We start from the raw sequence: 27,090 nt of genomic DNA, 5'->3' as shown, positions 1-27,090 counted from the left end.
CATACTTACTATTAAAAAGGACTATTTTCAGCGATAACTTACCATCCTGTTAGTAAAATTTGCAAAGTCCTTCTGAAGAACTTGCTTGATGGCTTCCGGGTCCGATAACAGAACCATCGGACGTCGACCCATGTAGTATCTATAATACACACAAAAAAATAAGAAAAGAGTTTCTGCATTGTATTTCTATATACTCCTTGTATTTTCCTGCAGGTGACCTGGTCTTTTTCCACCATACAAACACATGCTGATAGGCTACCTGCTTACTATAGCTAGTATAGGACTGTGGAGGGGTCATTAGCGTATAAGCGCCTCTGGTGCAGAGATGGATATGACTGGCTCGTTGTTCTCCACACAGCACTGCCATATAAATATATAATAATAATAATAATAATCATTGTGCATGTGTAATTGTGGTGGCGATATTACAGTGTAAGCTCCTCTGGTAAAGAGACTGATGTGAATGGCTTAGTGTTCTCAGTACAGCGCTGCAGAACATGTCAGAGCTATAATAAAGCCCAACTTTGATAACTAGATAAAAACAACCCTTGCAGTGGGACCCCCCCCCCTCCTCTCTGCAGGGGTTAAATGCTTGTTATGTCTAGGGGTACAGGAAGAGGATGTATTACTAAGGCTCGGTTCAAACCGCAGCGATGCGGGAACCCTGCAAATCCAGTACAAGTTCCCGCATCGCATGTCTCCCGCAGGCAGTTCACACTGCCCTATGCGAACCGCTGGGAGTGTCAATACAAAGTTATTCACACCCCCAGATCAATTCGCATCTCGCAATGCGAACTCTCAATTCAGACAGTGAACACCCATGGGATCTAATTCTGGTGTGGACCAAAAAAAAAGGGTCCTGCACGAGTTTGGTCCAATTGTGATGCAAATTCAGCCATACTATCTGTATGGCTAAATTTGCATCGCCCGCGATTTGCACAGCAGTGCGGTGCGAATCACATGCGATATCTGACATTGCAACAGTGGGAACCGGCCCTTACTGTATTCCTCGCTCCAGCACTCTCATCTCCTTAAGAGCCGGTTCACACCACTGAGGCCGCACGACTTGCAGCGTGACTGCCTCAGGCAACCTGCACACGACAGCAGCGCGACTTGCAAAACGACTTCTATATAGAAGTCAATGCAAGTCGCCTCAAGTCGCCCCCAAAGTAGTACAGGAACCTTTTTCTAAGTCGGAGCGACTAGAGTCGGTCCAATTAGAATGGTTCCATTGTACAGAACGGTGCGCGACTTGTTAGGCGGCTAAGTCGCCCCAGTGTGAACCGGTGTCTTGTCATATAACGTCCTCCATCTGATAGTGTCTGCCGAGTACTGCGCATGCGCAGTACACAGCAACACAGATTCCGAAAATTGCCAAGGATGAACGACGCCTGCGCCGTGAGTCCAGGTTCTATCCCCACCATCCAAGTGGACATAGAGTAGGAATAAAAAAGAGCCGAGCGCAGCGAGGCCGAGCCCGAAGCGTGGCAAGCGAAGCTCGCCCGCGAGGGGCCCTCTAATATTCACAACCCTATGTCCACTTGGATGGTGGGGCTACCACCTCCACTCACGGCGCAGGCGCCGTTCAGCTTTGGAGATTTTCCGAAGCTTCGTCTGCTCCGTACTGCGCATGCGCAGTACGGAGCGGACACTATTTGATGGCCGGACACTATACGGCAGAACACCGGCTCTGAAGCTCTGAGTCCTGCACAATGCAGGACTATTAACCCTGCTTTGTAAATAGAGGAAACAGTGCAACTGTGGCCGGGAGCACCTCAGAGGAAAGAAAGGCTTAACAGCATCAGTCACGTAGCTGGAAGGACCCTGGTAGAGCGAGGAATAAGGTAAGCATTACTCCTTATTCATGCACCCTCGGGCATAACAAACATCTAACCCTTGCTGTGCAGGGAGCCCCACTGCAAGGGTATTTTTTTGGTGTGCCCAGCATTGGGTTTTAATATATAATAATGGTGTGTGACTTTGCTGGGACATTAGAGTGTAAAATCCTTTGGTGCAGAGAGTAAATGTTTCAGTGTTCCCTGAAGAAACGCAGAAGGAATTTCAAAATTGCACTTCCTGAGATCCACTCAAAACAGAGAGCTGCGAAAGGGGCTTTGATCAAAAGAATTTAATCATTTCAATCTGAGAACTTAATGTAGATAGAAAAAGATTTACAATTCAATCCAATCAGTCCTTACCCTGTAATTGGTCCGTATGTTTTTATGATCTTGTTGGCTCCTTCCCAGAATCCCTGCACAATGACAGTATTAAAGACACAATATTTAATTTAACACATACTAAAATAATACAGCCGATTCTGTTGTATCAAGAGGACAGATTTGTGTCACCTTCCTGGAAAATTATATAAGTCTGTGTCAGAGGATAGGAAAAAATTGCTGAAAAGCAAAGGTAAAGAAGAAAATACAATGGGGTTGATGAACTAAAACCGGAGAGTGCAAAATCTGGTGCATGGTAGCCAATCAGCTTCTAACTTCAACTTGTTCAATTAAAGTGGTTGTAAAGCCTAAACATTTTGTTAGCCTAATGCATGCATTGAAGCGGTAATCCAGTGACCTATCGCTTTTTTTTTTTTTCAGGGTCATTGAGAAACTTTACTAATCAAAAGATAGTACTCACTTTTTGTGTTTAATATTTCCGCCGCTTTACGATTTTGTCCACAAGAATAAGTTATATAATGCGCTGCTGGCTGTTTTCATCTTGCTTGTGGGCAATTGAAGCCCACAAGCATTTATTTCCAGGACGCGTTTCCCAGCATTCACCGCCCGTTCCCGCACATGCTCATTGGTAACAGCGAGCAGCGCCGTAAACTTCCGTGTTGCCATCACAACGGGTGGCGTCATCGGAAGGTCCAGCCCCATTGTGATGGCAACCAAACAGCATGACGGCGTTCCGCGCTGTATCTTGGGAAGCATGACACTAAGCTCCCAGGAGACAGTGCGAGCCGGGGAAAGGCAATAAACACGCCTACTTCCACCGGAGGAGAGACAGGAAGTGCAACTAAAAATTAAAATATAAAAAGGTAATTACAGCGATATACATTTTTTAATGCAGCATTTGAACATGTATGAATTTAACAAAATGGGGTAAGAATAAGTAAAAAAATTGGGTGAAACCTCGCCTTAAGATAAAAAAATGTTTAGGTGTCAGCAATCCCCATTCACCCCCCCCCCCTTTCATTACTTAAGCCCTCATTCGATCCAGCACTATGCACTTCTGCAGCTCTTCTCTCCCCTCACTTCGGGCCTCGCTGGCTTTGCTGGTGCACCGGGAGCCATTGGCTCCCAGTGCTGTCAATCAAAGCCAGTGAGAAGGAGCGGGGGGCAGGCCAAATCCCACTGTCTATTTCAATGGAGACAGCAGCAAAGCTTGGGTGCGAGCATGCAGGAGTGCCCCAACAGGAGATGGCTTCCCATGGGGGCACTGGACAGAGGGGAGGGGCCAGAAGTGCCATCGGGGGACCCGAAAAAAGGAGGTTCTAGGACGCTCTGTGCAATTCCATTGCAAAGAAGCAGGTAAGTATAGACATGGTTGGCTTTTTTTGTTTTTTAATTTACCTTTATAATCACTTTAAGCTTTGACAAAAAAAAAAAACTGCAAGCTGATTGGCTTCTATGCACAATTTCATCAGATTTTGAACTCTCCAGTTTTAGTAAATCAACCCCAATGTGTACATGAAGACACAAAGGAGAATCGACATTCTATAATGTCAGTCATTCCAACTGGCACTTATTTACATGTACTCGCTTCAGTATAACCTGTACGTCATTGCTCTGGACTGGCTTGCTGATAGTGACAACAGTAAATCATATGCTTTGGCATGACTATTTATAGTCTCCACCAGGGCTGCATGTACATGACAAGGTGACGACACAGAAGCACAACTGGAAGACATGGATAGTGTGTTGTCAACCCATAACAGGAAGTGCTTAAATAATATCTTCACGGCAGGACCATTCATTAGGGATTTTAAAGAAAGCTGCAGATCTATTAATATTGAAAAGTATATTAAAGCTGAACTTTATCCGTTTATGTTTTGCCTTCCCTGGTTCCTAAGCTAGTAACATTTTTTCTAACTAAATCCTTTCCATTTTCATTACTTATCTTATTTTAGATTCAGTGGTGTCATCACTGGGTCTCGGTGCTCTTCTATGCAATGCAGGCAGATCATGGCATGTGGGAGGGGTTGGCAGGGTGCTGTACGTAGCTTTCTGAAAGCATCACAGCATCCTGCCTCAGTACTCCTCTCAGGTAGCCAATAGGCTGGCTTTTGGGAGGAGTTATGCAAATATCAAAAACCTGTAATGGATGGGTGTCATGTCTACAGTGGATGTTCCACGGCAGGCTGAATGTGCATGCAGGCCACCCTGGGTAAAGCCCACATGTGATTCTGATCCTCTGTGATTAAATAACGGAGATCCAATGAATGAAAGGGGCAGGCAAGGAACAGCCAAGCTTGGGTGGGAACTGCTAGATGATGCTGGATGTCCTCCAGGCAGGAAATGAGACAAGCTCCATCGCGCTTGCTGCAGTTTCTAATAAATATTGTGAAGCAAAATCAGGGCAGGACATTTCGGTACAGGAAAATAAAGGAAAAAAAGCCTTGGGATCAGATCTACTTTAATGCGAACCATAATCGCACAATCATTGGCTGAAGCATAGTGACGTCATTGCTCAGTGAGTTCTCATAGGATGAATAGGTACAACTGACCTTCTGAAAGAGCAGAACATTCCCGATAAATGGGATTGGCTTCGGATGTCTTATCCCCATCTTTTCCAACTGAGAGAATGCCGACACAGAATACCTGAAGAAAGAGAACCAGTCATCAGGGCAAACTTCTTACCAACCTGAGCGACTCAAACCAAATCACACTGAGAAAGTACATAAGCTGAGATGATGCCGCTTGTCCAGGTGATCAGCAGATGAAGATACAGATAGTTATTTTTGTAGGCAAACTTTCCTATAGAGCAGCCATCATTAAATGGCAGCCCACGGTCCGAACACAGACTGAGCGACGCTCCTTTCCGGACCATCAGGCCAACAGTGTACAGTGCCACATCCCCACTCCGCCGCTCAGCAGTCATTGGTTGCTGGGAGCGCGGGCCTCTCTGCAACCAATGACCTTGCATGTGCGCCCCGCCCCCTGCTGCTTACTATCTTGTGGCTCCTGGCCGGGTCGCCAGGTAAGACACGACATCACGTGCGTGCCATCACCCCCTGCTTCTTGTTATTTCGTGGCTCCCGGGTCTCACTCGGCTGGCTGTGAGGTATGATATGTACGCTCTGCCCCTTTATCAAGACTCCCGGTGCAGCTCTCTCCCCCTGCAGCTTGTTACCTCTGCTGGCTCCCACTCCCTGCCAGCCTCAAGGTATGTGGGATGTTTACAGGGGCATTGTGATGGGCACATTTTCTCTTAAGGGACACACTGATGGGCACATTTAACGTAAGGTTCACTCTGATGGGCACAACAAAATGTGCCCATCAGTGTGCTCTTTAACATAAAATATGCCAATCAATGTGTCCCTTAACATAAAATAAGGGGCTGATGGGAACACCTGATGTAAGGTGGCACTTTGATGGAGACATCTGATGTAAAGGGGCACTCTGATGGGCACACCTGATGTGATGGGGACACCTGATGTAAAAGGGCACTCTGATGGGGACACTCTGATGGGCACACCTGATGTGATGGGGACACCTGATGTAAAGGGGCACTCTGATGATGGCACCTAATGCAAAGGAGCACTCTGATAGGGACAAATGATGTAAGGGGGAACACTGATGGGAGACACCAGATTTAAGGGGGCCTTCTGATAAAGAAACCCAATGTAAGGGGGCACTCTGATGGGGATACCTGATATAAGAGGGTACTCTGGCATTGGCAACTGATTTATGGGGGCACCCAATGTAATGAATTACTCTGGTAGGGGCACCTGATGTAAGGGGGGAACACTATTGGGGATATTTATAGGGTATTACCAGAGTCTGTGGAAGAAACAGTAAAAAAAAAAAAAAAAAAAAAAAAAAGGGCCAGAGAGCGCGGCTTGCACCAAAAAAGGAAAGACGACACGTACAATCTTTCATGACACAGACTTGTGATTCAGACCCTGGCCTGAATTTTTTTTTGTGACTGGACCTTGAATTTTAATTCACTACCCCTGCTATAGAGCTTAGCAGCACATATCCCTGCTACAACACACATGGCTGGGGGCCTTGGAAGAGCCCCAGAGGCGTGGGCGATATGCAGAGTTCTGGTCATGATGAGGCCAATGGAGCAGTAAAATTACAAATTGCATTGTATAGGAAGTAGACGAGATAAAACGGCTTCATTCACAGCAGCCTGGTTGGGCACGAAAAAACCCGCCTGGATCCTCTCTCCCACACAGACATGGTAGGTTTTGGTTCACGCTTGTCTTACCTTATCACAATCAACTTTTAGGAAAGTCAGCAGGGGGCCTGGTAAAAGCGCTACCCCCTGCTGTGTCCTCCCTGGCCACCACAGAGAATAGGCAGAGAGACTTCTGGGTAAGTGTCTTATGTCCTCCAGCAGTGCAAACAAAGGTATTCTACACTTTTTTTTTTTTTTTTTTAAAGGTTTTTATTTGCCAAATGTACATACATGTCAGGTACAAAGCATAACATCGAAATACAATATATTCCATGGATTACAACCAACTAAGCAACTTATGTGTGGACTCCAAGAAACAGACATCTCCATGTAGAACATAAATTGTACATTTAGCCCACCCCTTTTTTAATTTTAAAGAAGCAGTATATAACATACTACGTTAGGTGTAGCTTACCATTTACAATAACAATTAGAAAAATAAATCAGACAAATAAAGATAAAAAATAAAATGAAAATTAACACTCCAGGGAAACTTCCCTGTTAACCTTAAGTTCTTGTGCCGTGTGCTACCGCTCTCTCTCCCCCAGATCCCATCATTTTTTCCAAAATTTTATGTTTTCCATTAAGTGTCAGATTGTGCAGTTTCAGTTTCTCTAACTCATTTACCCCAGACTTTATTAAAATTTCTTAGGGCAGCCTCTGGAGTCATATGTCATTTTATACATGGTAACATTAGCATTGACTAATCCTTTCCAAGCATTTAATGTAAGGTGGTCACTGCTAGAGGTCAACTGATATGGGTTTTTCTCTGGCCGATGACGATATTTAGAATCATGGCGGCCGATGGCCGATATATGATGCCGATTTTTTTGGGCCGATATGTTAGGCCGATTTTTATTTTTATTTTATTTTTTATTTATCATCTCATAAAACCTAACAGACACCTTTCCCACTGAGGCGTTTTTTTAGGCGCCTTTGGGCTAACAATAGCGCCTGTAAAGTGCCTGCAAAACGGCTCCCCTGCAGTCTGTGTGAAAGACAGAGTGCTTTCACACTGAGGCGATGCGCTGGCAGGATGTTAAAAAAAAAAAGTCCTGCAAGCAGCATGTTTGGAGTGGTGTATACCGCTCCTCCACCACTCCTGCCCATTGATATTAATGGGCACCACTGCCGAAGCGCATGCAATGCGATTTGGCAGTGGTGCTTCACGGGCGCATTTAACCTCTTCTTCGGCCGCTAGCTGGGTTATATGCGCGCTACTAGCTTGCCGAATAGCACTGCTAAAATGATTGTAAAGAGCTGCTAAAACTAGCAGCATTTTACTATCAACGCTTGCCCGCTCCAGTGTGAAAGCAACCTATAAAATAAAAACAGGTAGTAAAAACTTTTGGATGAAAAAAAAATGGGCTAACTTTACTGTTTTAGTATTTTTAAAAAAAAATCATTTAGTGTATTTTTTCCCCCCCAAAAAATGCATTCGAAAGACCTCTGTGCAAATGCCGTGTGACATAAAATGTTGCAACAGCCGCTATTTTATTCCCTAGGATCTCTGCTAAAAAAATATATATATATAATTTTGGGGGGGTCTAAGTGATTTTCTGGCAGAAAATACAGGACTTTTACTTGTAAGCAACAAGTGTCAGAAAAGATTTAGTCTTTAAAAGGTTAAACTGAGAACTCTACACACAGAGTTGAGTTCATTCATTCAAGTGTAAACATTGTATCTTTTTATCTGTGGACCTCTAGTCACTGCTAATCCATTTAAGAGGGATGAGCTTTCTCACATAATAAAATAGTAGCCTTAATAGTAGTCTTGTATTATTACTCATAACCTCATCCTCTATAATTCCCAATAATCCCAAAAGTGGGCTACAAATATTAGGCAGATCCAATGTGTCAGCTATGAATTGGACCACCTGGGACCATAGAGGCCTTATTCTATCGCATTCCCAGACCATATGTATAAAGGAACCCTCTGCAGAGGAGCATTTATGACAAGTTGTCTCTCCTTCCCATCTTATATAGTCTAAGTGGGGTGTAATAGGTTTGATGTAGGTACCTTAGTTGAATCATTTTGTCTCTAGCAGACATAACCATAGGTAAATATAAAGCGAGTACCTCCTCCCATTGGTCCTCTGTAATTTCTGGTATAAGCTCAGTCCATTTCTCCCTAAGTTTCCTTTCTCTTGGATATACTTTCCCCGCAAGATTGTTATAATAGGTGGAAATTAGTTTCATATGTTCTGGATGCGCGAGGAGTCTCTCCATTTTGGAGTTTGCAAAGGATACTGGCTCTGCTCCAAATTGAGCATGAGCAGCATGTTTTAGTCTGGTATATTGGTATTTCCATGTATCTGGAAGATACAGATCCCTTTCAGTTGTACAAACGACTTCAAATCCCCCTTATCATATAATTGGTGTAAGTAGGTCAATCCAAATTTGGCCCATCTATAACCATCCTCCAAATAAAAAAAACTCCTTCAAGCATGGGTTAAACCACAATGGGGCATTAGGTGACAACTGAAGCGGAGTGTCCAGTATATGTTTTATACAAATCCCCAGAATCAGTTTAGCAGAGGCAAGCATTTAATTTCCCCTCTCAGTGGGTGTCATGCTTTTTTTTTTTTTTAACTACTTATTAGCATGGCTATATTCCTCATGCTGTTTGTTTACCTTACCTTGTGATGACTGATTCAATCCCCTATGTCCGTGTATTGCTACAGCTACCTTGTCCCTATTCGACAAGAGTACTGGCAACTTCCTGTTCCGGGTCCCACAGCATTCAATGCGTGCATCAAAAATGGGAATGCTAATGTAATAAAATAAAAAAACTTTAATAGTTGTATCAGTGAGCTCTCTCTGTGTGCCTGTGAATGCTCTGCCTGTGTGTGTCTGTGTCAGATCTTCTTACTGGGTCGCTCTTACCTGCACCAGCACTAGACTTAGGGATCCAGGTGGGTTATGTAGTCTCTTACCAGGAAATATTAGTTCCCAAACTACAGACCGAGGTCATGCAATAACCTGTGCAATGCCATGCTGCATATTATGTTTGAGCACAAACAGAAACATAATTTATTTAACTATAGGCTGTGTGTACCGGGCAACAAATGACACCATGAAATGTCATGATCAATGCACATCTTACACTGGTAAAAAAACAGAATGAATGTTGAATCTTTACAATGCCTTTAAACCGTTCTGAACATGAGCAGACCCGAGCCATAGTGATCTAGTCTGAAGATCACCATCATTGTGTATGCGCACCATGCAAGTACCCATTTCCCCTTTTCACCAGGGGTCTGTCCAGCAATCCAGCATTTCCAATATGTGGGGATACTGGTGCATTGAAGCCCCTGCTCTCATTAGATGCAAGACCACAACACAAGTTCTCAGCTTCACCCATCTGCTGCTGCAATTACTAGAGGGTCCTAATGAATTTTCTTTGTGCTGCAGAAAATGCAGCAGGAAAAGCGAGACTCCACCGTGGAAGAAGGAAAGCTGTGAATTTCGGTCTTTCAAGCTGTGGACATCTGTCAATAACTGGAATACCAGTTTAGTGTGGATTGTCCTTTTAAATAAAAGCTGCCTACTATTCCTGTTGGAAGTTGCACTCACTAGACACATCGCCCTCTGAATGGTTGTCACCCTGGCTTGCCTCTTATCCTACAGATTCCCAGTAGCCTCTTATACTGAATGGCCCTGAATTTGAGCCTGTGTGGCCAGTGTGTTCTCAGTTTCCAGTTCCACCCCCCTGAAGGAGGAGAGTCTGGCACAACACAGAATCGCTGAACAAAAAGGCCCCAGCCTCGTCTTTAAAGTGGTTGTGAACTCTTCCATATACCAAGTGAAGTGACTGGCTTCAGATGATACACAGAGATGAAACAAATCCTCCTACATACATTGTACCTGTTTATCTACAGCATTTTCTTATCTGCAGCTGCCTAAAACACACCGATCAAAAGATGTTTCTCAGTTCCAGCAGGCAGAGGGTGGGGATCTGACGTCACACACTGCACAGCATAGAGAGGAGAACTGAGTGTAATCTCAGATCTGAGTGGAGGGAAAGGAAACCTCCCCCTACACAGTCTCATAGTGAAACATGCACAGCTAAGGCTGTAATTCACCCTCTCTGTGCTGGAGGGAGAGGCAGGAATGTCTCCCCAGATAATCCGCCAGAATTGACTAATGCAGATAGCGAGAGAGGATATAGAAATCACACTCATTTTTCATTTCAGAGGTTTACACCCACTTTATATACTATGAGAAAAAAAAACTATCTACTCACTAACAGTTGCAGTGCATCATCCTGCAGAGCATTAACAGATCCCAGACTAAACGTGCCTGTTGTCTGCCACTGCCCTTTAAAATCAAAAGTTCACCCAAAACTTAAAATTTTAGTTAAAGATACAGCTATATTTCCCAGCCACAACATCTGCTTCTTCTGCATGTCCCCTATAGTGTCTCACTCCTCCTGCTGCACTCATTAAATTTTAAAACAAATTAAAACTCCAACAGGGGAGAAAAGCTGACCAATGGCTGCAGCAGTGGGGTGGAGCTGAGAACTCCGAGGCAGATAATTCAGTCCCTGATAAGGAAGCAGGCTGTTTCACACTTTTCTTTGAAGAACACTCACCAATACAGCAGCCCCAGGAAACCCAGGGCCAGCGCCAATGTCACTGCACAGCCGTCCATCCAGTCTGACCATTCCCCCGTCATGTCTCTTTGGTCCCAGCAGTGGCGTCCACCCGGCTCCTACAACAGATAAAGATTGAAGGTCAGAGTGGCTGAGTCTCCACAATGACACAGGATGGGACAGCCATCCTCTATAAATATTTATACACTTCCGCCCGTCACTCTTGGATGCCGGAATGCAAGAACATGATGAGTAAACATTGTATGTAATCAAAATGAGACCCTTGTTATCATAAGAGACACAACTTCCAGTCCAGAGCCACTTCCCCTTCTATAGCTTCCCAAAAAGTGATAAACACTGCCACTGTGGCAACCTAGATTATTCCACACCAAGAGGCACTTCAACTGTCATTTTCATTTAGTCTATGGGACAGAATGAATACAACATATAGACTTAAATTCCTACTTAGTCTATTAGCCCCCTCCTCAAAAATTCTACGTTTGCTCCCTATAGAGTTTAAATGGTGGACCAAAAAGGGAATAATACATATAGCAGATATGTATAACGACCAAGACAAACATTACAGGATCAATTCCAACTTCCAGATACAGAATTATTTTATTACGTTCAATTAATACAGTTGCCACCATCAGTACCAACTAGCAGTAACAACCAGCAGTACCAGCCCTGGAGGACAGCCAGCAGCAGCCACCAGCCATACCCACCTGGGGGGACAGCAGCAACCACCAGCCATACCCACCTGGGGGGACAGCAGCAACCACCAGCCATACCAACCTGGGGGGACAGCAGCAACCACCAGCCATACCCGCCTGGGGGGACATCAGCAGCCACCAGCCATACCCGCCTGGGGGGGACAGCAGCAGCCACCAGCCATACCCACCTGGGGGGACAGCAGCAACCACCAGCCATACCCACCTGGGGGGACAGCAGCATCCACCAGCCATACCCGCCTGGGGGGACATCAGCAGCCACCAGCCATACCCGCCTGGGGGGGACAGCAGCAGCCACCAGCCATACCCACCTGGGGGGACAGCAGCAACCAGCAATACCAGCAGCAATCCTGAGGAAGAGGTGAAGATTGAGGTCAGCTGAAGTGCAGGTAAACCACAGTGCATCAGTGTGAAAGCCCCTTTAGGCCCCTTTCCCACGATCGGTTCGATCAGGTCCACCTGTCCATTTGTCAGGCGGACCCAGTCGAACCCTCCAGCGGCAGATGTAAATGGACTTGTTTGTATATCTCCAAGCTGATCCACTTAAAAAAACAGAAAGGGATTTATCCCCTTGTGTCTGGGTGGATCGGAGGGCCAATACAGTAGAGTGGGCTGTGTCCATGTCTGCTCTGCACATACAGAGTGTACACAGACCTGTCATCTGCCTGCTTCGCTCACTGTGGCCTGCGACTGGTTACCAAGTCGCTAAAGTGGCCCTTGCTGCTCAAAAGGTTGGGCACCCCTGATTTAGACCCAATGGGACAACTAAATGTAGGAGAAAATAAATAACATGACTCAGGCCTTTCTTCTTTTCTTGGGTGATTCTAACCAATCTTAAAGTAATACTAAAGTCTCAGTTTGTTTTCTTTAAAAATAACAAACATGTTAAACTTATCTGCACTGTGCAGCGGTTTTGCACAGAGCAGCCCAGATCCTCCTCTTCTCAGGTCCCTCGATGGTGCTTCTGACCTCTCCCTCCTACCGAGTGCCCTCACAACAAGCAGTTTTCTATAGGGGCACCCTAGCCAAGTCGCAGCTCTGTGTGTCCATTCAGACATGAAGCTGTGGTCTGGCCCCACCCCCTTTCCCTTTGGCTCACTGACTTTAATTGAAACCAGCAAGAGCCAAAGAGCGCCACGCTGCCATTTCAGCCAATGAGGGAGAGTCCCCAGCACCCGGCGTCCCCTCCAGCAACATCGCTGGATCAAAAATGGACTCAGGTAAGTATTAGGGGACCGGAGGGGGTGGGGTGGGGGTTGCTGCACACATATTGGAATGCATTAGGATAAAAAACACCTAACTTTACAGTCACTTTTCTATGTTAAAATATTCCCTAAAATGTTTAACTTCTGGTTATGAAAACTTTTCCTTAAGGTTATAAGATTAAATAATAAAACAATGTTTTATTATTGCAAATACACTATATTAGCAAAAGTATTAGGACACCTGCTTTTACACGCACATGAACATTAATGGCATCCCAGTCTTAGTCCATAGGGTTCAACTTGCTCATCCATGTCTTTATGGACCTTGCTTTGTGCATTGGTCCAAATCATTTGGTGGAGGGGGGCTTATGGTGTGGGTTTTTTTTTTTCAGGGGTTGGGCTTTGCCCCTTAGTTCAAGTTAAGGGAACTCTTAAAGCCGCGTACACACGGGCGGACTGTCTGGCCAACTTAGTCCGTCGAAACACATTTCAGCGGACAGTCCGCTCGTGTGTGGGCTTCAGCTGACTTTTTCAGCGTGCAGTCTGGCGGACTAAGTATTTCGGAATTTCTGTAATATTGTCCGTCGTACTTTGGTTTCAGCGGACAATCCGCTCGTGAGTAGGCTAGTTCGACGGACTAAGTATGGCGCATGCTCAGAAAGGATTTACACGGCGGAAGGTTGCATTGCTGTGTATTGGACTTCCTATTTCTAGTCCCGTCGTACGCGCTGTACACGTCATCGCGCAAACTTTCGACGGACTGTTTGTGCATCCGTGTGTGGTCAAGTCCGTTCATTCGAAAGTAGGACGGACTGTCCGTCGGATTGTCTGACGGACTAAGTTGGCCATACAGTCCGCCCGTGTGTATGCGGCTTAAGGCGTCAGTATACTAAAACATTTTGGACAATTTCATGTTGCCAACTTTGTGGGAATAGTTTGGGGAAGACCTCTTCCTGTTCGACCATGACTGCGCACCAGTGCACATGTCCATAAAGACATGGATGAGCGAGTTTGGGGTGGAGAAACTTGACTGTCCTGCACAAAGTCCTGACCTCAGCCCAATAGAACACCTTAGGGATGAATTAGAGCGGAGACTGGGAGCCAGGCCTTCTCATTCACATCAGTGCCTGACCTCACATATATGCTTCTGGAAGAATGGTCAAACATTCCCACAGACACATTCCTAAACCTTGTGGACATCCTTCCCAGAAGAGTTGAAGCTGGTATAGCTGCAAAGGGTGGCCCAACTCAATACTGAACACTACAGACTAATGCCCCGTACACACGATCGGACATTGATCGGACATCCTGACAACAAAATCCATTGTTGGCTCAAACTTGTCTTGGTCACACAAGTTGGTCGGAAATTCTGAACATCAAGAACATGGTAACGTACAATGAGAAAAATGAAATTCAATAGCCAGTGCGGCTCTTCTGCTTGATTCCGAGTATGAGTGGCACCGAAATTGTGTACACACGATCGGAATTTGTGCGAACGGATTTTGTTGTCGGAAAATTTGAGAACCAGATCTCAAGTTTTGTGTGATGGAAATTCCGATGGAAACTGTCCGATAGAGCCTACACACGGTCAAAATTTCCAACAACAAGCTCCGATCGCACATTTTACATAGAAAAGTCTGACCGTGTGTACGGGGCATAAGACTGGGATGCAATTAAAGTTTATGTGCGTGTAAAGGCAGATGTCCCAATACTTTTGGTATAGTGTAATTCACATACAATATACAGTGCCTTGAAAAAAATATTCATACCCCTTGGAATTTTCCACATTTTGTCATGTTACAACCAAAAACATAAATGTAATTTATTGGGATTTTATGTGATAGACCAACACAAAGTGGCACATAATTGTGAAGGAAAATTATAAATGGTTTTTAAAATTTTTTACAAATAAATCTGTGAAAAGTGTGGTGTGTATTTGTATTCAGCCCCCCGAGCCAATACTTTGTAGAAGCACCTTTCACTGCTATTACAGCTGCAAGTCTTTTTGGGGATGTCTCTACCAGCTTTGCACATCTAGAGAGTGACATTTTTGCCCATTCTTCTTTGCAAAATAGCTCAAGCTCTGTCAGATTGTATGGGAGAGCATCTGTGAATGTTAATTTCAGGTCTTGCCACAGATTCTCAATTGGATTTAGGTCTGGACTTTGACAGGGCCATTCTAATACATGAATATACTTTGATCTAAACCATTCCATTGTAGCTCTGGCTGTATGTTTAGGGGCTTTGTCCTCCTAGAAGGTGAACCTCCACCCCAGTCTCAAGTCTTTTGCAAATCCTAACAGGTTTTCTTTTAAGATTGCCCTGTATTTGGCTCCATCCATTTTCCCATTAACTCTGACCAGCTTTCCCGTCCCTGTTGAAGAAAAGCATCCCCACAACATGATGCTGCCACCATCATGTTTCACGGTGGGGATGGTGTTTTCAGGGTGATGTGCAGTGTTAGTTTTCTGCCACATATAGCATTTTGTTTTTATGCCAAAAAAAGTTCTCAAAATGTTGGTATTTGACCAGAGTATCTTCTTCCACGTTTGCTGTATCCCCCACATGGCTTCTCGCAAACTGCAAACGAGACTTATTATGGATTTCTTTCAACAATGGCTACTCTTCCATAAAAGGCCAAATTTGTCGAGTGCACGACTAATAGTTGTCCTGTGGACAGATTCTACCATCTGAGCTGTGGATCTCTGCAGCTCCTCCAGAGTTACCATGGGCCTCTTGGCTGCTTCCCTGATTAATGCTCTCCTTGCCCGGCCTATCAATTTAGGTGGACGGCCATGTGTGTTCATTGGCCTTCATGATACTGTTTGTTCACTAAGGTTCTCTAACAAAAAATGTGATAAATTGTGGTCCTCATGGCTAGATGTCCCTGGGTTAGCTCCAGCAGCCCGAGTCTTGGACGGTTTACTTTAATAGTTATGATGATAATGTACTCTAAGCTGGATGACTACGTAACAATCGTTCAACAATGATACTTTATTGTACTTCCTTCATGGATAAACTGCATTGTGTATGGCATGGGGTAGTGTTTTTCACGCTTGAATGTTGTGGTTTGTGGTCTTCCATATCCATTGTGTTCTGGATTTCTGTAGGTCTTATTTTTAATGCTCAATAAACCTCTTTTGTTTCAGTAAAAAAGAAAGAAAATGTTCTCTAACAAACCTCTGAGAGCTTCACAGAACAGCTGTATTTATACTGAGATTAAATTACACACACACAGGTCAACTCCATTTACTAATTAGGTGACTTCTGAAGGCATTTGGTTCCACTAGATTTTAATTACAAGTATCAGAGTAAAGGGGGCTGAATACAAATGCACACTACACTTTTCAGATATTTATTTGTAAAATATGTTAATTTTCCTTCCACTTCATAATTATGTGCCACTTTGTGTTGGTCTATCACATAAAATCCCAATAAAATACATGTATGCTTTTGGTTGTAAAATGTGGAAAATTCGAAGGGGTATGAATATTTTTTCAAGGCACTGTATATTGTATGTGAATTGCGCTATTTTACACTATACCAAAAGTATTGGGACATCTGCCTTTTTTTTTTATTTCTTTATTAGACATATTTCAATATAACAGACCAAGTTACAGCATCAATATATATTTTATAAGTTTGTTTCATTATAACGCTAATACGTCCTTTCCTCCTTTCCCTATTTATTTTGATTGATCCGTAAAAAACACCTTTTGAAATGTTTATCTTTTCTTTCTTACTTACCACTATCATATATACTTTCTAACCAACCTTTAGACACAAGTATTAACAAACATATACACTCAAACACACACAGAAAAAAAAAAAAAAGAAAACGCACACACCGGTGACAAATCCATAGCGTAATTTCCATAGTGAGTTATATAACTCAGGCTGACAAAGGAGAAGATTGCTTCTACCAACATCTTATTTCATTACAACAGTTTTTATTGATTTTTTTCCTGCCCTCTGGTATAACCCTCTACCCCGTTTTTCTTCTAGTACCGCTTTTAGGCTGCATTCACACCTGAGCGTAGCGTTTTCAAGCAGAAAATCGCGCAAATTTACCACAATTTTGTGGCTTTTTTGCGACGTTTTTTACTGCGATGTGCTGCGGTTTTTACCGCGATTTGCCGCGATTTTGTGTAGGACAAAAGGTCACCAATGTTAAAAGAAGAAAAATGCCCAAATCTGCTCGATTTGAGCGACAAAAAAGGGTCCGGAACTTGTTTGAGCTTCAGCCGTTCGGCTTCAGGCGACATGGAGTGAAGGTGTGAACCATCTCTATTGAGAATAATAGATTTTTTTCCCCTCCAGCATTTTGTAGCTTCAGGCTTCAAGCTACAAAACGCTCAGGTGTGAATGGGGTGTTACTGTCCCACTCAACAGAAAAAAACGGTACTAACCACTCAATACAGAATCCCCCAATGTTAGCAAGAGTGGGGCTAACCGTGGATCCGATATCCATTGTTTCCATATTTTAATCAAGTTATTAGGTACCCCCCTATTACAATGGATTTGTTGTTCTTTCAAAATGTTTTCATTTACCTGAAGATGCCAGTCCTCAATTGAGGGTGCATTCGGAGATATCCATTTTAGTGCAATTAACTTTCGTGCAATAAACAATAATCTGGTAACTAGTATCATAGCCTCCCTGGGGAAGAAGCAATCGTCATCAAAATATCCCAGTACACACAGGGCTGGTGCAAGGATTTTTGGCACCCTAGGCGAAACCTAATTTTGCCGCCCCCATTGGCTCCGCCCCTCACGGAGACTTTTGCGGCGCCTCTTCACCCATTTCTTCAGCCGTGGTCCACAGGCCTGTACCTGTGCCTCTGGACCCGGCCCGAAAACAAATAGTGGATGCCACCGGCTTGCTTAATCAAGCCAGCTGTTGTCCACAAGCTAGGGCAGTATACAGACAGGCTAACTGTCTGTATACTGCACATTTTTGTACCTTTTTGTATGCAAAAAGATCTTAATTTCTTAATTTTTTTTACAAAGGTGGACTTGAACCTCCACACCTAAAATTACCCCAATTTCTTTATTTTCAAATTTCAGATCACCACAATTCTTCCATCTTCACACATCAGATCACTCTATCACTTTATCACCCTGAATGCTTGTTCCCCTCTGCACCCCTCCTCTGCATCTCTGTTCCCCTCAAACCCCCCACACACATATCAGTCCCTCTCACACACACACACACACACACACACAATCTACCCCTCTGTACCCCCCTGCACGTCTGTCCCCCCACCACACATACACACACCTGTTACCCCTCTGTACCCCCCCTGCATGTCTGCCCCCCAACACACACCTGTTACCCCTCTGTACCCCCTGCAAGTCTGCCCCCCCACACACACATCTGTTACCCCTCTGTACCCCCTGCAAGTCTGCCCCCCCACACACCTGTTGTCTTTCTGTACCCCCCTGCACGTCTGTCCCCACACACACACACACACACCTGTTACCCCTCTGTACCCCCCTGCATGTCTTCCCCCCCACACACACACACACCTGTTACTCCTCTGTACCCCCTTAACTTCTATCTCCCCCCTCCTCCCCCACGCGCACACACACACACACACACCTGTTATCCCTCTGTAGCCTCCTGCACGTCTCTCCCCCCCCCGACACAAACAATCTGTTACCCCTCTGTAACCCCCCCCTGCACACCTGTTTCCCCCCCACACACACCTGTTAACCCTCTGTACCCCCCTGCACATCTGTCCCCTGTCCTCACACATCTGTTCCCCCTCTGTACCTCCCTGCACGTCTGTTCCTCTCCCCCCCCCACACATCTGTTCCTCCTATGTACCCCCCCCGCACGTCTGTCTGTCCCCCCCTCCACACACACACACACACACACACACATCTGTTCCCCCTCTGTACCCCCCCCACATACACAAACACACACCTGTTCCCCCTACGTACTCCCCCCCCCCCACACACACACACACCTCTGTTCCCCCTATGTACCCCCCCACACACACCTCTGTTCCCCCTATGTACCTCCCTGCACGTCTTAACCTGGGCAGACTAGGATTGTCTAAGGGAAGTAGTACGGATTTATCCCAATTAATAATGCATTCAGAAAACGATCCAAATGTTTTTATTAATGACATTAGAGAGCTTAAAGAACCTTCTGTATCCCCAAGAAATAGTAATGCATCATCAGCATACAAGGAGATTTTTTCAATCCTCATTCCTCTAATAAATCCGCAGATAGATTCCGCCTGTCGGACAGCCTTGGCCAGTGGTTCAAGGGCCAATGCAAATAGTAAAGGAGACAGGGGACACCCCGTCTCGTTCCTCTGTATAGTGGGAAAAATTCTGAAACCGTGCCATTTATTTGCATACATGCCCTCGGAGTGGCATACAGCATCCTGATCCACCTTATAAACCTTTCCCCCAAGCCAAACAAACCCAACACCTCCCACAGATATGTCCACTCGACACTGTTGAAAGCTTTTGCAGCATCGAGTGACAAAATCGCTCTCGTCCCAGTGTTATCAGTTGGTATTTGCATATTCAAATAAAGCCTCCTTATATTAATAGCTGTAGACCTTGTTGGGATAAAGCCACATTGGTCTCAATGAATCAATTCCTGCATATATCTACTTAGTCTTTTAGCCAGGACCCTGGCTAGAATCTTAGCATCCGAGTTCAACAATGATATCGGGCGTTAAGATTCCTCGGCCAAAGGGTCCTTTCCAGGCTTTGGTAATACAATAATACGGGCATCCCTCACAGATTCTGGAAGCTTGAATGATTCCAAAGCCTGGTTAAGAACCTTCAATAATTCGGGAAGCAAAACCTCAACATGTTGTTTATATACTTCTGGAGGCAACCCATCCATACCCAGGGCTTTATCATTTGGACTTTCTTCCACTGCCTTGATCAGCTCCTCCAATGTCAGAGGGGCACCCAGTTCTTGCTTATTTTCAGAAAGAGAGGGGAGTTTTAAAGGTTCTAAAAATTCTCTAAGTCTTATATAAATTATATAAATTACTATAAAAATGAACGAAGGATCGCATTATTTCCTTCTGATCATGAGTAATATCTCCCTCCACTGTACGAATAGTGGAAATATTTTTACTGTCTTCTTGAGATTTTGCTATTACTGATAGCATTCTACCTGATTTTTCACCTTCTTCAAAACTGCGACATCTGAACAAAAAGTCAGACCGAGCGTCCTTTTTCATAGAAGTCCGTTTTGTATAGTAATTGTGCATCCTTCCACACCCTACGATTAGAAGTAGTATGGCTCTGAATATACTGAACTTCTTTCTGCTGCGCCTTTGCTGCTAACAGTTCCCCACTTGTTTTTTTGTAGACGCTTATGGCCTTAACCAATAATCCTCTAAAAAATGCCTTCATGGTGTCCCATACTACCTGAGGTGATGCTCAGTTATTATTAATTTGAAAAAATTTGACTAAGGCCGGACTCATTGCATCCCCCTGATGAGGAACTTTAAACAAAAAGCAGGAACTCGCCAGTTAGACCTAATTTTAAGCTTTATTTTATCTAGTGTTACTACTAACGGTGAATTATCTGATAAACCTCTCGTTAAGTATTGAACATCAGAAACCCAAACAATAGCGGAGTCTGTTCCCAAGAACATATCTAACCTTGAAAAGGTCTGATAAGTACCAGAGCAACAAGAATATTCTTTAGAAGATGGGTTCCTAAGCCGCCATATGTTATACAATCCAAGCTCCTGAATATAATTGTAGAATGTAGTATCCACATTAGGGCCTGCTGGATATCTATCCATGCAGGGATTGCATACATTATTGAAGTCCCCCATAATAAACATGGGAGTCCCTGGATTGTCTGCCAATATCAACCCTATCTGTCGCATTACTTCACTGTTATATGGTGGAGGGATATAAATAGACCCCAAAATACATTGCGTAGAAAATAGTGTACATATCAGCAAGACAAACCTGCCCTGTGAGTCTATCCTTGCTTGCCTGCAGGAAAACTGAACCTTTGAGGAAATTAATATACTTGTTCCTCTTGCATAAGCTGAATATACTGAATGGTATTGAGTGGTGGACTTTTTATTCTGTAAGAAGCCAACAGTATCTTTAGTTAAATGTGTTTCCTGTAAGCAAACAATCAGAGGGTCATGCTGGACCAATTTATTAAACATAGCACGCTTTCACTTGACCACTGGGCACTTAAATACCCTTAATAACCAGACCAATTTTCAGCTTTCGGTGCTCTCACATTTTGAATGACAATTACTCAGTCATGCAACACTGGACCTATATGACATTTTTGTCCTTTTTTTCACACAAATAGAGCTTTCTTTTGGTGGTATTTAATCACCGCTGGGTTTTTTATTTTTTGTGCTATAAAAGAAAAAATACCGAAAATTCTGTAAAAAAATGAATTTTTCTTCGTTTCTGTTATAAAATTTAGCAGATTAGTAATTTTTTCTTCATAAATTTTGGCCAAAATTTATACCACTACATATCTTTGGTAAAAATAAGTACAAATTGGTGGATATTATTTGGTCTTTGTGAAAGGTATAGAGTCCACAAGCTATGGTGCCAATATCTGAAAATTGATCACACCTGAAGTACTGACGGCCTATTTCAATTCTTGAGACCCTAACATGCCAGAAAAGTACAAATACCCCCCAAATGACCCCTTTTTGGAAAGAAGACATTCCGAGGTATTTAGTAAGAGGCAGGATGAGTTTTTTGAAGTTGTCATTTTTTCCCACAATTCTTTGCAAAATCAAGATTTTTTTTACTTTTTTTTTTTCACAAAATTGTCATATTATCAGTTTATTTCTCACACAGCATATGCATACCACAAATTACACCCCAAAACACATTCTGCTATTACTTCCGAGTACGGTGATACCACATGTGTGAGACTTTTACACAGTGTGGCCACATACAGAGGCCCAACATGCAGGGAGCGCCATCAGGCGTTCTGGAGCACCCAGGACAATTCTGACATTTCTCTCCTACATGTAAAAATCATCATTTATTTGCTAGAAAATTACATCGAATCCCAAAACATTATATATGTTTTTTTAGCAAACACCCTGGAGAATACAATGGTGGTCGTTGCAACTTTTTATCTCGCACGGTATTTGCGCAGCAATTTTTCGAATGCTTTTTTTTGGAAAAAAAACAGTTTTGTGCTTAAAAAAAAAAAAAAACACAGTAAAGTTAGCCCAATTTTTGCATAATGTGAAAGATGAAGTTACACCGAGTAAATCGATACCTAACATGTCACTCTTCAAAATTGCACAGGCTCGTGGAATGGCGCCAAACGTCGCTACTTAAAAATCCCCATAGGCGACGATATAATTATTTTTTTTTACTGGTTATATGTTTTGAGTTACAGAGGAGGTCTAGGGCTAGAATTATTGCTCTCGCTCTAACGTTCGCAGCGATACCTCACATGTGTGGTTTGAACACTGTTTTCATATGTGGGCGGGACTTACGTATGCGTTCCCTTCTGCATGCGAGCACGTGGGGACAGGGGCACTTTAAAAAAAAAAAAAAATTTATTGTTCATTTTACTTTATTTATTTTAGTTTGACATTTTTTTCCCCAAAAATAAATTTTTGGATCACTTTTATTCCTATTACAAGGAATGTAAACATCCCTTGTAATAGGAATATGGCATGAGAGGTCCTCTTTACAGTGAGATATGGGGTCAGTAAGACCCCACATCTCATCTCTAAGCTGGGAAGCCTGGGAAAAAAAAAAAAAAAAAAAAAGATTCTGGATTTGATCGTATTGGCGAGTCGGTAGAAGCACCGGAGGGCGGCGGGAGGGGGGGGGTGTCTATGGCTGGGTATTGCAGGGTATCACCGACTATGGCTGGGTATCTCAGAGTATGGCTGGGTATCTCAGAGTATGGCATTGCAGAGTATTGCGCTGCAGAGCATTGCAGGATATTGGAGGGTGTTGCAGAGCATTGCAGAGTGTTGCAGGGTATTGGTGGGTGTTGCAGGGTATTGCAGAGTGTTGCAGAGCATTGCAGGGTATTGCAGAGTAATGCAGAGTATTGCAGGGTATTGCAGGGTATTGCAGAGTAATGCAGAGTATTGCAGGGTATTGCAGAGTAATGCAGAGTACTGCAGAGTATTGCAGAATAATGCAGGGTATTGCAGAGTAATGCAGAGTAATGGCAGGGTATTGCAGAGTATTTGCAGGGAATTGAGGGGTTAATTTTCGGTGATGCAGCCCACATCGCTGCTGACACCGATCTCTTCCCCCTCCGCTGTTCTGATCGGTACAGAGAGGGGGAGGGAGGAACCGGCGTCATAACATGACGCCGGTTTGTTTACAAGTGATCACTCCGTCATTTGACGGAGCGATCACGTGGTAAACGGCCGCTATGAGCGGCCGTTTACCGTGATCAGGACCCGGCGGTCACGGATGCCCTCGAGTGCGCGCCCCAGGGGGCGCGCGAGAGTTAAGAAACCGCCCTGTAGCCGTCATTCGGCTATAGGGCGGTTATTAAGTGGTTAATAGGGTTCTTAATCCCTCTAATATTCCATGACCATATTCCGATCTTATTAGCCACTTTTAATTATATATACACACACATGACCTAGTGCACATATTGTCCACATGATCCTCATAATACGATTAATCTTACAACAATAAATCATTATACCACCTTCCTCCATTTGAAGAGTTAAGCCGCGTACACACGGGCGGACTGTCTGGCCAACTTAGTCCGCCGAAACACATTTCAGCGGACAGTCCGCTCGTGTGTGGGCTTCAGCTGACTTTTTCAGCGTGCAGTCTGGCGGACTAAGTATTTCGGAAATTCCGTAATATTGTCCGTCAGACTTTGGTTTCAGCGGACAATCCGCTCGTCAGTAGGCTAGTTGGACGGACTAAGTATGGCGCATGCTCAGAAAGGATTTACACGGCGAAAGGTTGCATTGCTGTGTATTGGACTTCCTATTTCTAGTCCCGTCGTACGTGCTGTACACGTCATCGCGCAAATTTTCGAAGGACTGTTTTGCATCCGTGTGTGGTCAAGTCCGTTCATTCAAAAGTAGGACGGACTGTCCGTCGGATTGTCTGACGGACTAAGTTGGCCAGACAGTCCGCCCGTGTGTACGCGGCTTTACAGACCTGACCAACATTCAGCTGATATTTTAAGCATGTCATACTGTAACAAAAATAAACAAAACAATACAACAACATCAAGCAGTAACATATAGATTGTCGCCCATACACACACACACAAAAAAAAAAAAAGTATATAAAATTAAAAAAAACAAAACAAAAAATAAAATAAAACATTGTATTCCCGCAGGAAGGTGTATAAAGGGGAGAAGGAAAAAAATCCATCCAGGCTTGAGCCCTGATGAGGAGTTCTTACACTATTGCTAGTACAAAATCAAAAGCAAGGGCTCCTGCCTATATTAAAAAAAAAAAAAAAAGAAAAGAGGGGTAGGGGGAAAAATATTAAAGAGGGGACAAGGAAGGGAAGGGGACAGGGAAGAGAAAAAAGAGAAAAGCTATTTTCCCAATCACATTTTATCACCTTCTATCATATTTTTAACAAATTTTTAATTTGTAATCATATTTTTAATTACTATCCTTTCACTTTATTCCTAAAAAGTTCAGTTTCCGTGCACAGCATCAGTGCTGCTAACAAGCAATGAAATATATTGCTCATTTTTGTCAAGCCAAGATGCCGCTGCCTAGCTATACTCCTCTAGCTATAATCCTTCATTTGGCAGGGTAAAGCATGGCATATTGAATTTGAATATCACAAAGTTGCCTTTTAACATCTTTAAATTGAGCTCTTTGCTTTTGAACCTCAGCAGAATAGTCCGGAAAAAAGGAAATTCTAGATCCATTGACTTCAATGATAATATTTTATCTCTGTCTCTATAATGTAGCATTTTTAAGATAAACTGCCTTGGATATTTGCCCGGAGGTGGGGGTCTAGCAGGAATACAATGGGCTCTCTCCACAGCGAAGAAAGGGGTAAAGTTTTGTGTGTCCAACACTTCCAGCAACCACTGCTCTATAAATTCCTTTGGCTTCCCCCCTTCCAGGCATTCAGTTATGCCAAGGATTCACATATTATTCCTTCTGAGTCTATTCTCAAGGTCATCCATGCAATTTGCATTGTGACCCGACTGCACACCCATTTCCTTAAAGTCTCTGAGCATTAGGCTCATCTCCTCCTCCACGGTAGCCACTCACCCCTCCACTGCAGATGTTCGCTCACGTACTTTTTGCATATCCTGGCACATAATAGTCACTTCTTCCCTGAGATGGTTAAACTGAGTAGATAGCTAAATCAAGGTACAGTTACAATTTTTTACTGCCAGGAACACATCCTTAAGGCCCCTTTCACACCAAGGTGCTTTTCAGGCGCTACAGTGCTAAAAATAGCGCCTGTGTAGCGCCTGAAAAAACCGGCCCCTTTCACTCCAGTGTGAAAGCCGGAGGGCTTTCACAGTGGAGTGGTGCGCTGGCAGGACGGTGAAAAAAGTCCTGCTAGCCGCATCTTTGGAGCGGTGTATTCACCGCTCCTACCCATTGAAATCAATGGGGCGGCGCTTTGCGGGCGGTTTTAACCCTTTTTCGGCCGCTAGCAGGGGTTAAAACCGCCCCGCTAGCGGCTGCATACCACCGCTAAAACAACGCTAAAGCGCTTTACCGCCGATGCCCGCAACGCCCCAGTGTGAAAGGGGCCTAATTGTTGGTTCTCTCCCCAATTCAGCTTGTGCAGGCAAAGCAACGACACCAGAGACATTACCCCTTTCTTTTTCCACTCTTTCCATCAGTCCAGCAGCCCCATTCAACTCTGTTTGTATTGCCCCCTCCGTGATTTCACATGAGACAGCCTTCCCCTTTTCATTTCTCTCCATCCTCATCACCTCCTCCGTCTCCACCTTATCACTCACTTTGCCTTTTATTACATCAGAAATATTATATGAATTAGACATACCAGGCGTGTTTGGCATTCCATTTACATCACGAGTCTCACTCCAAGCGAACCCCTTTCAGGGACATCTGCCTTTACACGCACATAAACTTTAATCGCATCCCAGTCTTTTGCCTAATTCCAAGGGGTATGAATACTTTTTCAAGGCACTGTATATGGAAAATGTATCTTAAACTGTGTCTAATATTATGCACTTCTATAGCTCTGACAGTTTTATATATAGACAGTGAAATTTCTCTTGACTTCAAGAAAATATGCTTGTAATGTTACTGGTCCAAAATTAATAAAAAAATATTGTAAAAGAAAAAAAAAAAAAAAAAAAAAAAAAAACACATGAAAGTCCATCGAGTTGGAATAATAATAATAAAAAAAAAATAAAAAATAAAAAAAAAAAGTGTGAAACCTCCATATACCCAAAATGTTATTAGTCATATTCAGCTTCTTTTTTTTTCTATTGATCAAATAGGGTGGCTAGAACTAGTCCTTAAGGGAAACCATATCTCTTTTTTTTACAGCTCCTACTGCAAGGAAGCCTTTCCATATGTGCGGGTTAAACCTCTTTACCTCCAGATTCCTCTCATCCTTTGCAACGTGAAGCATTTTTCATCAAGTTAACACATTTATGTGTGTGGTCAGAGCTGTGAAACATCTACATTGTGGCACCATCCCCAAAAATGTATAGAAATACAGGGGAAGAAGGGAAAAGGGAGGGGAGGAGGATGTAACCCCAACACAATAAAGGGAGGGGACAACGGTGACTCCCCTCTCTCTCACCAAAAATGAAGGGACTGTTTAATCCTGTCTTATTTTATCCTCCCCTTCTTCCACAGTCCCCAAACCATCTCCTTATTTGACAAAGTCTTTGGAGTCACTCTGCACATGCTTAGGCGTCATGTACACTACAGCTGCTAAACGAAAGTTTAGGAGCAGTTGGGCATTTTTTTCCAGCAGCCCCTGAACTCTCCTCTACGTTATCTTATGTGTACATGTACACTCACATTTTTTTGAAAGTAGAAAAAATGCATTTAGGACTATAGTTTACTGGCATTTCAAATGCCAAATGCTTGTAACTTTGGTAAACTGCGTTTATAAGCATTTGTACAGGGTAAAACATTTCTGATAGTTACTGAACATATAAAAATTTTGAAGAAAAACACTAATTTCACCACATGCTGTTGGCTG

The 27,090-nt window shown here is 43.6% G+C and overlaps 1 protein-coding gene across 4 annotated transcripts in view; it reads right to left on the bottom strand.

The window, feature by feature from the left end:
- The window catches only part of TBXAS1 (thromboxane A synthase 1), a 193,117-nt gene that overhangs the window by 48,458 nt on the left and 117,569 nt on the right, over window positions 1-27,090 (bottom strand). For all 4 annotated transcript variants that reach the window (XM_077468779.1, XM_077468781.1, XM_077468778.1 and 1 more), the window contains 4 exons: window positions 11,003-11,121; window positions 4,730-4,823; window positions 2,199-2,251; window positions 43-139 (listed from right to left, as the gene is read on the bottom strand). In XM_077468779.1, coding sequence (XP_077324905.1) covers window positions 43-139; window positions 2,199-2,251; window positions 4,730-4,823; window positions 11,003-11,085 — 327 coding nt within the window. In that variant the 5' untranslated portion in view covers window positions 11,086-11,121. The remainder of the gene's footprint in view (window positions 1-42; window positions 140-2,198; window positions 2,252-4,729; window positions 4,824-11,002; window positions 11,122-27,090) is intronic.

The sequence above is a fragment of the Lithobates pipiens genome, unplaced genomic scaffold, assembly GCF_037356315.1.
Source record: "Lithobates pipiens isolate NorthernLeopardFrog02 unplaced genomic scaffold, aLitPip1_a1.2 Scaffold_8, whole genome shotgun sequence".
Taxonomy (NCBI): domain Eukaryota; kingdom Metazoa; phylum Chordata; class Amphibia; order Anura; family Ranidae; genus Lithobates; species Lithobates pipiens.
The sequence above is the reverse complement of the archived record's forward strand: the minus strand, read 5'-3'. Positions and strand labels throughout refer to the sequence as shown.